The sequence below is a fragment of the Prorops nasuta genome, unplaced genomic scaffold, assembly GCF_024137725.1.
Source record: "Prorops nasuta isolate Cenicafe-Biocafe unplaced genomic scaffold, Cenicafe_Pnas_1.2 PNAS00002, whole genome shotgun sequence".
Taxonomy (NCBI): domain Eukaryota; kingdom Metazoa; phylum Arthropoda; class Insecta; order Hymenoptera; family Bethylidae; genus Prorops; species Prorops nasuta.
Genome location: NW_027116799.1, coordinates 4310884 through 4324964, shown reverse-complemented (window position 1 = coordinate 4324964; position 14081 = coordinate 4310884). Strand labels below are relative to the sequence as shown.

The window sequence follows — 14081 nt, the reverse complement described above, 5'->3', positions numbered from 1 at the left end:
TAGAAATGGTGGGCGCATAAGGGTTTTGCCTCTCTTTCGTCGTATTTTTAGCCGACGTCTCAAGTTGATTTATAAATATATAATGTGAAGAAGGTGTGGTCGAGCTACCACATAATGATAGTGCAACATTAATTACACTTGCCAAAGTAATTTAGAAAAGGAGGATTTAGCACGAGAGGAGCTCCCTCTTCTCTCCTTGTTCTCTGCAACATCTGGCATGATATATTTAACATTATGTACTACTTTTGTGAGACACCAAAATGGATTGACATTTTCGCTCGCCCCGCACTGCAACTCTTGCTTATAAGAACCTTATTACCGTTTCGAGCAGGGGAAGGGGATGATATAAAAAATACTTGAGCCTTTTTAGCTCCTAGGCCGTTCGAATAGGTCGAACGATGAAACGAGCTAAATTATCGCGTCGGTCATCCCAATATGTTAATCCTTGCATTAGCATAATGTCCGTGATTCGTTTGAGAATCATTTGCCTGTACAAATAAATAATTTATAATAATAAGGGCGGACGTCTCGTTTTGCGGATCACACTGTATCACGCATCATCACACTGCCGTGCCAGTCACATAAAAGAACGATGAGAATAACTATAAGAAGCGCGAGTAAGGAGGGGGGGGGAAGGGGGGAATGCGAGGAGACAGAAAAAAACCAAAACAAAACAGCACTGCGTATAAAATTGATCGTGTCGTTCGTGACTAGTAGGCATTAATTATATCACGTGCCTTTTAATATGATTTTCGTCTTTTCAGCTCGAGAGAGAAGTTCAGACAAAAGTAAATGGCCTGACAACGAAATTATTCTTTCCAGTCGGCTATCTCGCACAAGCTGCAGATTACTTCACGGCTGTTTCTCTATTTTACTCGAGCGTATTTATTTGGCATGCTTTGACGAGGGTCGAGTCTTCCTCCTATTTACTTATTTGTCCCCCGTCAATGCTGACTCTATGAAATTATCAAGTTTATAAACTCTTGCTGCATTCCGCCGAGCGACGATGATAGCGCTGCGCGCGACGCACGTTGCTAACTGACCTTATACCTTCTCTTATTCTTCTAATAATGCATCGCTGCTATTATGCTGCAGCGACCGGCTCTACGCCGATTTAATCTTTCCAAATCTTCTTCTTCTTCTTCTTTTAAAGGGCTTTTGTTGCGTGCCAGAATACTGGATATCAGATATGATCTTTCTATCAATCTCAGCTGCTTTATTCACATTAACTCGATTTACAGGAAGAACAAAAGTTTTAACCAATATTTTATACTTTATTATTCGGTGTATGACAATTAGCATAAAAGCGTATAAATTACATTTACAATATAACAATTCTGCCGATTCTTTCTTTTAAGAGAGAAGCTGATTCAACATTGATGCGATTCTTATGAAAGCACTAAAGCAGCGACACTATTTTAGAGATAGTGTTTTCAACGCTGGCCGACGCTCGAGCCCCCCGAAGAACCGTGAACGTTCTGTACACGCAGTAAGTTCATACGCCATTACCTTCATACACTGACAATTTCTAATGATCTTGCACTCGCACTCACACTATAGTTTTATGTATATACACGTAATATCACACGTAATTCTAGGAGATTTTTACACTGAAAACTGGCGGAGAGTCCTCTCAGGACGAATTATCAATAAGCGGTGGCCTGGTGATGCATCAGCGGATTGAAGTGATGGGAACCAAGATGATGCGGCGGTGGTTGTCCAGAGAGAGGGCTGTGCTGAGATCCTACCGTCGATGGTTGACAAACGTACCAATCGGTTAATTCGGGAGCGCGATTAGCGGCTCCCGAGGGATGATGCTGCGAATGAGGATGCTGATGGGGATAAGGATGCGGATGAGTGTGAGAATGTGGATGGGGGTGTGGGTGGGAATGGGGAAGAGGGTGAGGGTGAGGATGGGTATGGGGATAGGGGTGGGATTGGGGATGGGTATGAGGATTAGGATGCTGATGGGAATGAGGAATCGGATGAGGATGCGGATGGTTGTGGGAATGAGGTGGAGGAGGAGGTGGTGGCGGGGGTGGATAGGCATGAGGGTTTGCGTTTGGATGGGGGTGTGGATGGGAGTGAGGAAGAGGGTGGGGGTGGGAGTGATGATGATGGGGAGGGAGGGGTGGAGGGGGCGGGGGTGGTGGTGGTTGCAAGGAAAGCGATGGCGAAGGCGGAAGAAGGCTCGTAGGAGGGAGGGTGGTTACTGAAACGCCGGAATCGGTGGAGGTAGTTCTGGAACCACTGGACATGATCGGTGGAGTGGTGGGCGTCGTTGTTGTGCTCGTCGTTGACGATGGACTGGTGGCGATCGCACCGCCATTCGTGCCTACCGGAGGCTGCGGAGACTCGTTGTGGCCAGTGACGGAAAGACTGCCACCGCTGCTGCTGCTTTCTTCGCCTTCGCTCTCGTAGCTACCCCCTATCTTACCCTCTACCATAGTCATGCCGTGCACCTGAGAAAAATCCAACAAAACCGTCAGGAATAAACCTCCAACCATCAGCAAACACCACTGTGTCCGATTTATCGATAAAGCAACACTGGTGCATTACTGGACCAATATTCGTTCTCTAAAAACTCGACGTTGATCATTTTTTTTTATATAAACATAGAATAAAGAATCCCTCACCTTCATGTGTTTACGCAGCGAGCTAGGATGAGTGTAAGACTTGTCGCAACCCGAGATTCGACAATTGTAAGGCTTATCCGACGTATGTACATGACTGTGCTTCTTTCGATCGCTGCTGTTGGCAAATCGCTTATCGCAGCCGGAGTACTCGCACTTGAACGGTTTCTCACCTGTAAATGCAAAGACGGATTACAGAACAAAAGAACAGCGAGCGCGCTCGAGAAGATTGAAAGTGTCCTTGTGAAGGAGAGTACAGAGGGTGGGAGAAGGAGGTTAAGAAGAGGGGGGGGGGGGCGAGGAGTGGTAGAAAAGAAAAGTCTGAACATCCCCCTTTGCAGAAATGGTTGCTGCGCGTTGACGTTGGGGCGCGACGAGATCGCGTGGCGTGACTCTTATTTATTTCTTACGGAAGTTGACTGGAATATATTTTATGGCCCTTTCCGCCGTTTCTTCTCCGGCTATTCTGGAGAGGTGCGAGCCGGAAACGCTAGCTCGGCAAATTCTTTTTATGGCAAAAATGGCGCTTGCGACACTCGCCAATAAACGATATATGGGTATATATATATAGTATACGTGGTACCGCAATTCTTCCGCGTTCAGGCTCCGTGACTTTGAAAATACGCTTCGTTAACTAAGTAAGGGGGGAGGGGGGGGGGGGAGGGGATGAATGGCGAGAATGACGGGAGGGATACATATAGTGTATGGATCTCTATACTGCACAATGGTTCTGAGATTGGTACCGGATAAAATAGCTATTATAATGTTCTTGGACTTGATCGCAACAACAGTTTAGTACTACTGTATAATGTGTGTGTAAATATAACGCATATACAGATATAAATATTTAGGGAATATCTGCGGATAGATATATATAGTTAAATAATAAGAGGAAAAAGTCAAGGCTGTTTAGACTAGAAAGTATCTAGGCCGACAGCAGGAAAGAATAGCATTCCGCTCGGTCTTGGAAAATCCTTGGAAGGAACTCATTGAAGTGCAGTTTTCGGAAAATCTCCAAGTGATATATGGGCGTTGGCTATTGTTGCCAGTCTAGCTCGAACGCTTAGTTTGTTGTCCTTCTTTGGTGTTCTCACTCTATCTTCATCCGCCTTCCCTATTTTCTCACTGCTATTCCCTTTTCCCTGCAGCAGCCCAGCAGCAGGATAATGGATGATTTTTCGCGTCTATTGTATCGAAAAGGACACCAGCTTGGGCCACCGGACATTGTTGCGATCCTCACCCAAAAACCAGCCCATATTTCTTTTCCCTCTCTTCCCTTTCTCTTTCTAATATCCGCTCATACCCGCTCTTCACCTATATGACCTTCTGCCAACCTCATTCCATTTATTCCATTCTCAGAAACTTTTCAAGTGGATAATTTTCGTCTTACGTTTTATTCTTATTAAGCAAATCACTTCATAATTGGATGGATTCTTATAAGATTCGAGCGAAATTGGCTCAGGTAGCGCGATGCTTGATCTTGACACGGATATAGCGCTTCCTAGATATCGGATTAAGATAAAATTTTACCTCTGCGACTTATCATCTTCAAATCTACCTGCTTTATTCCTCCTCTCCTACGTGCGATATAATTTCCACGTGGCTCCAGGCTTGAGACTCTGAGTGTCGCGTCGGTGGAGGAGGCTAATGTTCGCGTGCGAAAAAAGGGGAATACTATTGTCGGGGGAAACATCATAAATAGAAAAAAAGGAGCCACAAATCCGTGGGTAAGCGTAACTACCGGCTGATGCACCGATCATTCCGCCATGTTAGCTTTGAAAGGGAGAGCGCCATGGGCAGATGTTTCTTCCCTGTGGTAATTTGAGTGTTTGTTCATTCGAATTCCCTCTCTCTCTCTCTCCTCCTCTCTTGTTAGCTCTCCCTCTTCATTGTGCTCACTTAATATTTTATTTTATGCTTACGATTGTCATCATTAACGTGATGTTGCAGCTACGCTATATTATACACTATCTTTGCATCGTAACTGTTTCTTGACAGCATTTTCGTTGACCGGGCTCACTCGAGTACTTTGGTACATAGCAGAGGATTCCAAGGATTCGGTATGTGTATACCAAAGTACAATGATAGTGAAGTGAGAATGTGTAAGTGTATACTTATACGAAAAAATCCTTAAAAATGACAAAATTTATCAAAAAATAGGGACTGATGGTATGTGCGATTCATATGCTTAGTTTGTGAGTCGAAGAGGAAAGTGTATAGTAAGATGATCGAGTAGAGAATGATGAAAAGAGGATTTGTTTCTATACGAACTCACTGTTTCTCTCTTGTTCCGCGACACTTGACATTTTATTTTATGCTTATGATCATCAGCATTAACGCAATGCCGCACTACCCTACATTATACTATACTGGGTGGACGATTAACTATACAGTTAATAATTTAAATTTGGATAGAGAGAGTATGAGTAATCATAAGGAGAAAAAGTTTCGGTACCTTTCTTAAATTTAGTCCTTCGTAAAGAAATTATTGAGGATTAGAAGCTTCTTGATTTTTGTCATTTTTATTAGTGGACAAATCCGCCAAACTTTTTTTTAACAATCCGACTTGATTAGAATCCTCTTGGGACCAATACGGAGCCTTGAATGGAACTATCTTTAATAGTTAATAACTTTTTCAATATTTTAATGGAAAGAGCTTTTCAGTATAAATTAGTGTAGTTTTAGCAATCAAGAGACATATCGTCAACTGTGTTTGACTATTTACTGGATTATAATTCAACTTTACTGTGAAAGAATCACAAAATTAAGTAATATTGACTGCAAAATCTAATGGAAACCGAGAAACAGTCAAACAATTAACGATATGTTTCTTGATTAATAAAAGTTTACTGTAATTTTTACTGAAAAATTCTTTGCTTGTATATTTAAAAATGGTGTAGGAAGTTGTTTCTCACAATTACTCTTACTATCATAATTTATAAGCTTAGTCATAGTTAACCGGACACCTAGTATATTTGTATCGTAGCACTTTCTTCCTTTCATTTGTCGTAAATCAGATCCTCCAGTACTTTGGTACAAAATGGATAATCTCAAGAGGCACGGTTGAGATAAAATTTGCAGCTCGAGTTTTGTATATTGACAAAAATCCCATCCATTGAATATTCAAGTAAAGGAACGTTAATTGAATCAGGGTTAATCTGTACATAACAACTCTGATTAGAATAAGCAGAATAATTAACCCTAAAGAGAAACAGAGTACGAATCTACTCGATATCTTTTTTTCCTCGTTACTTAATATTTAATATTTTTCAATTATAATCATTAAGTTGATGTCGCAGAAGCACAATGTACTACATTACATTTGCGTTGCAATACTTTTTTGCTCTTCCATTATTGTATACTACATCCTCCAGCACTTTGATACAAAATGGATAATCTCAAGAGCAAAATTGATGCAAAAATTATAACTCGTGTTTGTATATTAAAAAAGATTTCACACGTTGCATATACAAATATAAGTACACTGATCGAATCGAGAATATTACTCTATGTAGGATAACTAATTAGACTAGTATACCGGAGAAAATGTCTCCAGCAATGAAAAATGTTTCACAACAAAACAATAAAAGAAATCATTATTACAACGAATAAATTCATTGTTGTAAGTAAGAAATTATTCATTGGTTGAAAAATTTTTTTCCAGTGTAGAATATATAGCCCTAAAGAGAATCAAAGTACGAGTTTGCTCCGTGTCTATTCCTCCTCGTTGCTCAATACTTTAAATTTACAATTATTATCCTTAAACTGATGTCGCAGAAGTACACTATTACTACACTATATACATTTGCATGGTAACACTTTCCAGCCAGCATTGTCGTCGCCGAAGCCCTCGAGTAGTTTGGTACAAAGCAGAAAATCTTAAGAGCGCCATTGAGGCAAAAAGTGAGCGCACGTTTGTATATTGAAAAAGGTTTCGCACGGTGTACAAACAGAGGCTTGCTAGTTGAGTCGAAGAGGCGAGTGCGGGACGATTGAGTAGAGAGTGAGCAGAGCACGCGGCCCTAAAGAGAAACGAAGTACGAGTACACAATTGGAGGGGTGCGTCGGGGTCTGTTTTGTGTGGCAAACTTTAGCCTCGGCCGAAATGCTCTTTGTCGCACCTTATATTCCTGCGTGCGCGAGAAACGGCTTGTTAGGTAGCCATTGTCAACATTAAAGAGACTCAGGGGCATTATTCGGAGCTAGCTTTTCCTCTCTTGACGTCTCAACTTTTGCCAACTCTCAAACAATCCAACAGAATTTTACATTATTATTGTTATATTATCCTGCACATGTGTATATATATATATATATATATTTATAAGAGCTGAAATATATTAGAGAATCGATTTTAAAATGCACTTTGATGTTGGTTAATTTGGTTAGCCGACGTTTAGTTATTAAATGGATGCTGGCGTAAGATCGATCGATACGTATTGAGGCTCAATGATTCGACGCTTTTGTAAGATAGCTTGTGAGAAAGCAAAAGAAAGATCATCGGCCGAAACATCTCCAGCTTTGTATACGATGTTACTTCTTCTTATACAAGCCCGATTCATCCACTCTCTTAAGAACTGCGCGCACGGATACACGCGCGTCTTTCTTTCGCTTATTATCCGAGAGATTCGGGATCGCCTAATGATTAGATACGGGGCGTGGTGGGAAGATTGCTAAATTAGACCGACCAGCTTTTTAAGCACGATCACGATTTCATCGTATTTCTCACTTGGGACAAAACCGTGTAAATTGATTGTTGAAATATTGCCTGCGTACCTATACATGTATATGCATATTTCGTTGTGCGGGGATAAGGGAGGAGGGGGGAGGGGTAGGGGAGGCGGAGAGGAATGGAAAGTTGTGAAACGAAGGAGGAAGGAAAAGGTCGCAGAAGATGAAAAAAGTAGGAGAAGGAGAAACTCGGAGAAGAGAAGAGGTCCAGCATTCCAGAGCCCGGTCTCGACCCGCGACCCTCGCCCCCTAAATCATCCACCATGGCTAGGCCGCAATTCCGTTTTGTTTTCTGCATTTTTCGTTTTCTCTCTCTCTCTCTCTCTCTCTCTCTCTTTTTCTTTATTCTTGACTTTTTTTCATCTTTCCTCGTAGGCTCAGGAGACAACCGTCCTGTGCTCTCTTCTTCTTATTCTTATTCTTCCTCTTCACTTTACAAGTTACAAACCTGTGGGAAATACACGGGTTACTTTCTTTTATAAACAATCCATCGGCAATGACAATTTACGTGAGATTCGTATATACCTATATGTGCATGTGTGTGTGTACACGTATAGAAGCTGACTACCGTTTATCGTAAACTAGCATTTAAATGGGACGAAAGTATAGTGTTACCGTCATACGATATTTTTCCCAAGATGATCCTCATTGTACACCGCGTGCTGCTAGCCTCGAACATTCTGCAAATAGCTAGAAGTGTTTGCCCGTGTTGGTGATCCGCATCTCTGCGGTAGCAGCGACAATGACACTTGAAATCGTTCCGTTTTCTCGTCTCGTGTTACACCAGACTAACATAATTCTTTTACTCGAATTCTTCGCCATAGATCTCGTTTTATTTTGGGAACAATTTCTCTAGCCACGTCCAATCTGTGGACGATAACCAGAAATGTTTGAATTCTTTTAGCTATTTGTTAGCTTTGAGTGGATTCTATACACGTGTGCCATTGATTTATTTATAAAACATTGGCATAGCTCTCTTTTAATTCCTTATCGATATGACCGAGAGCGAAGCATTAATTTTCAGTTGAAATATCTCACAGCAAATATCCCATGTTGTTACAAATATCAGCCCGTTATTCTTTCTCGCTATAGTGATTCTATTCTCATAATTCTTCTGGCCGTTCCTCTCTTTCTTTTACTTTTGCTGCCATCTTTCCTTTTATCTGGCCATACCATCTTTCATACTCGGCGCCCTGCGTAGCAGACACGAGCACATTGGTATGCCGATACAGCTTCACCGTAGTCGCATTATGGCAACCCTACCTCCCTCCCCTACCCATCCCCCCCCCCCCCCCCACCAATCTCCCACCTCGTCCAGACTCACTCCTGCCATGGCTCTTCTACATTCTTCTTCGATGCTTGAGGCCATTATTCGAGCTTTATCATCTATTTGTCAAAAATCAAATCACGTAGATCGCTGTCCTAGGCCTAAATGGCCTTTAATTATTGAAAACTATTGCGTGAGCGAGAACGAGCGCTCGCGCGCGCGCGCGCGCGTCCATTATACCATATAATGCAGCCCCTCGACAATTCACCCCACAACACTTATTTCTGTTGGCGCAAGCATACTATATATATATGCCTACCCTTCTTAACGCTTATTTCAAAACAGCCTTTGCAGGCACAACCCGTATCATCCCCTCATTCTTCACGCCTAACCCTCTTTAAATCCTAACCAATGATATACAAGCAGCAGCTAGAATCCATTGTCAGCGCGACCAATCGTGATGCAAGGAGCACGGGAGTCGAGTATATCCGCTTTGACGCTTGCTATTATCGATTAAGAGTTTCTCTATCAGGATGAGTACACCGAGGGTCTGATCGTTCTCCCGCATACTCACCAGTATGAGTCCTTTTGTGAATCTTGAGATTTTCGGATCTCGCAAAGACCTTGCCACAGCCAGGAAACGGGCAAGGGAAAGGCTTCTCACCGGTGTGCACCCTGATGTGATTGACGAGCTTGTACTTGGCCTTGAAAGCTTTACCCTTTCGAAGGCAACCTTGCCAGAAGCAGGCGTGCGTCGTGCACTCGGGTCCACCCACGTGTTCGACGGTTAGGTGCGTCACGATATCGTGGAGGTTCGTGAAGAGCTTGGCGCATAGCTTTCCAACATGGACTCCCCCGGGAGAGTCCTGGTCGACCCACATGCAGGTCTGTTCCTCCTGATGACGCTGCTGGCCTCCCACGGTAGCGTGGCCAACGTTCCCTACGGGATTGCTCCTCATGTACCTGAAGAACGCTCCGTGAGGATGGTGACTCGAGTGATCGACGCCGCTGTGCTGTTGCTGATGATGAATTCCAGGACTCGCGCTGGACGACGCCAAATGTGGAGCTGCGAGGTACGGATGGTGAGCCGCAGCCGCTGCTGCAGCGGCGGCAGCGGCTGCCAACCTTGAGTCTTGAGAATAATGAGTGGAATAGTGGCTCGCCAGGGTATGTTGTCCGGTATGATGCGTGAATTGCTGCATCGCTGCGGCCACTACGCTACTACCTGCGCCATGCTCGTGATGTTGATGGTGGTGATGCATCGGGTTGAAGAACCCGAGGCTACCCGCGCTATCCGGTGTCGTCGCGTTGCTACCACTTGGTTGGAACTCATGCTCGCGACGTATGAGGAAATCCCGAGCAGCGTATCCTGCATGTTGGCTCATATGATGGTTCATGTAACCCGTGCTCATCTGAGACTTTCTACCCTCGTCTGGTTCGGTCTCTGCCTCCGTGTCAGCTTCCGTTTCCGTCTTTGCCTCGGTCTTTGCCTTGACTCGCCTTCCTGTCTTTGCTCCGGTGTAATCCTCGCTATTGCTGCTCCCAGCGCTTGCCGATAGTCTCGAGTGATGCTGGTGTGATGAATTGTCGTCCATAAATGTGTTCATCATCCTGATCGAACTGCCGATAAACGCACTTATCGTCAGTTTCTCGAGAAATCATAGCGCGTGACAAAATCTTGAGAAACGGACGCGATTACATAGTGGATAAAATTAATTTATCCTTACAGAGTTGTAATTGATGGATGTAGCACAGATATTTTCATAGACACTGTTGCACCGCGCACGATTCGTCATTTTTCATTGGACAGAGAGAAAGTAAGAGAGAGAAAGAAAGAGAAAGAGAGAGAGAGAGAGAGAGAGAGAGAAAGAGAGAGAGAGAGAGATTGGTGAATGCACTGATTGAGCCGATTAAGACGTTGGAACGGTGCCGTTGCAACGCTCCTTGCCGCGTTCACAGCGGGACTGACGGGACTGACTGACTCGACTGCTTCCACTCGTTGCTGTGGTAAACGGGGTAGACGTTTCATTCGTTCGTCCTTTTCTCCTTTGGCCAACCCTCCACGGTCAAAAGCGTTCTCTCTTGCCCATATTTTCTTTTCGACGCGCCCCTCCAGATGCTTTACAGCGTTCCTCTCTCTCGCTCGCTTTCAATTATCAGCCCACTGCAGGATTTGCCTCCAGGCTGAGAGGTTTGCCCGATGGAAGGGCCACCCCTGGCAGTCCGTTCGAGGGGCATAACGCGCGCAGCTGGGCGGGACCAGGCCGACCTTAATCCACCATTGACGCGTATACCATCCGGTTACCAAGCTTCCATTGGTCTTCTCCAAACTATTGCGCATTGGATCCCTCGCATCGCCAATCGTGCTCTCGTGCTTCGGTGCCTCATGCGTCAGCCTTGTCGTCATCTCTTTTTGAAATTTTCTTCTTTTTATCAAACCCTACAAGTAAACAAATAAATAGAACATTCCACGCAGGTGTGAGTATTTCAATAATAAAGCATTCTTCATCCTGGAGTTATGCGGTCGATAAGCTAATTGGTTTTCATCCATGTACTTTATACTGTATTATAAAGTTTTCTCTAATCCATTGAGACTTGGTGGAACCCTTGCACCCCCAATCGTACTTTGGTATCTCGGTGGCTCACGCTTCAGCCTTGTCTTCATCTCTCTTGGAAAATTTTATCATACCCTGCAAGCAAATGAATAAATATAGTAAATTTGACACAGATGAGTGAGTATTTCAATAATAAAGCTCCCTTCATCTTGAAACACTGCAGTCAATAGGCTAATTGGTTTTCATCTGTGAACTTTATACTGTATTAAAAAGTTTTCTCTAATCCATTGAGTCTTTCTGGATCCCTTGTATTCCTAATCATACTTTGGTATCTCGATGGCTCACGCTTCAGTCTTGTCTTCATTTCTCTTGGAAAATTTTATCATACCCTGCGAGCAAATAAATAAATAGTAAATTTGATGCAAATGTGTGAGTATTTCAATAATAAAGCACTCTAGATCCTGGAGTGTCGTAGTCTCTCTCAAGAGGCAAATTCATTTTTATTTATACACTCTATATTGTATTTTAAAGACCTCTCGAAACTATTGCGTTTTCGACCCTTCGCATCCCCAATTGTAATCTGGAGCCTTGGTGGTGTATGTATCAGGCTTGCCATAATTTCTCTCGGAAATTTTCTTCTTTTTATCACAGCCTGCAATTGAACCAATAAATAGAACATTCGATACAGGTGAATATCAATAATAAAGAACTCTTCATTCTGGAGTCTTGGGGTCAATAGATTACATCAGGTATTTTATATTATACAGTATTATATACTCTTTCGAAAATTTGCGTTTTACATCCCTCGAATCGTCAGTAGTGCTTTCTACAGGATACTGATTGATTTCATTTCAGCTAACTTCACTTTGCAGTTAGTACCAGAATGTAGAAGAAATAAATGTTTAATTTAATAATAATTTTTAAATTATATATACCTATTTATCTATTCTATGGAAACTATGTAAATTTATAACGATGATAGACGTGGATTATATAAATATTTGCGCCTAACATTATAATTTTTCAAATTATTATTAGAGTATATAGTATAATATACAAATTTTACTATGAATCTGTAGAAAGTGAAGTTAGCTGAAATGCAACCGAATCAATTTCCTGTAATCTATCTTGGTGGCGTCAGACTTGTCGTCATCTCTCTAAATTTTCTTCCGCTTATTTCACTCTGTAAGCATAAACAAGTAAGCAGAAAATTCAACGTAGATGCGTATTTAACAATAAAACATTTCTGATTTTGCAGTATTGTTGTCAGTAGGGTAATTAACCCTAAAACCGGATACATAGATCGTTTTCATTCACGCATTTTTCAATATTAAAATACAATTTCTCAAGTTCTTGTTTTTAAACGTTAATTTAAAAATTGCAAGATTAATTTTTGAATTTTGTCAAATAGTACATGATGCTCAGGGTATATCTTTAGCATGTTCACTCCATGTGTAGATATCCTTAGTATGTTTTAAGGATATCCAGGGGATATTTGTGTTTTTGAGGTTATAATTATCTAATCTACTAGTTAAAATGTTGAAAGAGACCTGTGAATTTTCTTTAGAGTTGTAGGTACAGTTTTGGATCATTTAATAGAGCGTGACATAAATGACCTATGTGCTTGGTTGGAAAGTGCTGAAAAAGTATTCATTTTAAAGGTTAATATTACTTAAGCACTCAACCGTATAAGAATCTTCTCGAAACTATTGCGTTTTGATCCCTCGCATCGTCAATCGTCCTCTCGTACACTTGGGGATTCATTCAACGCAGATGTATATATATATGTATATATATATATATAAACAATAAAACGGGAGAGGTAATACTCTTTATCGTTTTACTTTTAATTCGTTGAAAGTTCAATTGACTTTTACCTGTGCTACCCTATCAAACAAATTCTTCTCGAATTTTATTGCTACAATAGGCTAATCCGTATTAGCCCAAACGTAGTACTCTTGTGTCTTGTATATCACGTTTCTCTTGGAAAATTTTTGGGTTTTACATAACGGCAACTAAATAATCTGTAAAAGATTAACGCAGGTGCGTACTTAAACAATAAAGAGGTAGCACTCTTGATCCTCGAGCATTGTGGTCAATAGGCTAATTAGTTGCTACCTGCGCCATCTAGCATACAAATCATTGTACCTTTTCCCAGTTTTCGGCTTAAAATTCCCTTTGCTGTTTTCTAACCTTGACTGTTTTAAGTGGATCATTTAACGCGACGTTATCCGGCTGAAATCTTTTCGTTGGGATTACGATGACAGTGATCCTATACTATACTTGTATAGAATACTATTTATATACCTGCGGCATGCCCTTTGTTTACCTGAATTTGTCTAGTACCTTTCGTGTCTTTCGTCTCCTCGACAACTCGCTAATCTTGCTTTTGTCAATGTCGAAAGGTCCCGCGACAGTCGACACCGGACCTGACACGTCTCTGGGTCCGCCTGGCATCTTATTAGCGACACGAGAATACACAAGTTGTCAGATAAATCTGAACACAGGTGGGGTGGAAGGGATGGGGAAGCGCTTCTCCCCTTACGAGATCTTGTCTCGTCGTGTCGTGCTACGCGTGCCTTCCATTCCACTGATTCCGAGCATCGTCCACCACGGAGAAACTAGAAGGGAAAAAAGGCAAAATAAACAAGAATTCCTATCGATCTGTTCGCTTAATTATCCAATTACCGAAGATACTTACGAGAGATATAGGGGCTCAAGATTATTCAATTAGATGACACGAGTAACCTATCAGACACTATAACCTATAATAATAGTATAAGAAGGTTCGCAGCTCGCAATCGAACAGCTCTCAGCCTCGAAGGAAGTGGAGACTAATTTTCTTAGGAAGCCATTCATTGGGACGGATCTGAGGGCTACCGGAAAGCTGATTAATCG

At 42.2% G+C, this 14081-nt stretch overlaps 1 protein-coding gene across 1 annotated transcript; it reads right to left on the bottom strand.

The window, feature by feature from the left end:
* Positions 1-1345: 1345 nt before the first annotated feature.
* Positions 1346-10905, bottom strand: LOC136777134 (pair-rule protein odd-paired-like). Its single transcript, XM_066733209.1, has 3 exons — positions 9203-10905; positions 2637-2806; positions 1346-2462 (listed from the first exon to the last, which is right to left on the bottom strand). The coding sequence occupies exons 1-3, from the start codon at positions 10236-10238 to the stop codon at positions 1647-1649; spliced, it is 2022 nt and encodes a 673-aa protein (XP_066589306.1). The 5' UTR covers positions 10239-10905; the 3' UTR covers positions 1346-1646.
* Between the last annotated feature and the right edge of the window lie 3176 nt (positions 10906-14081).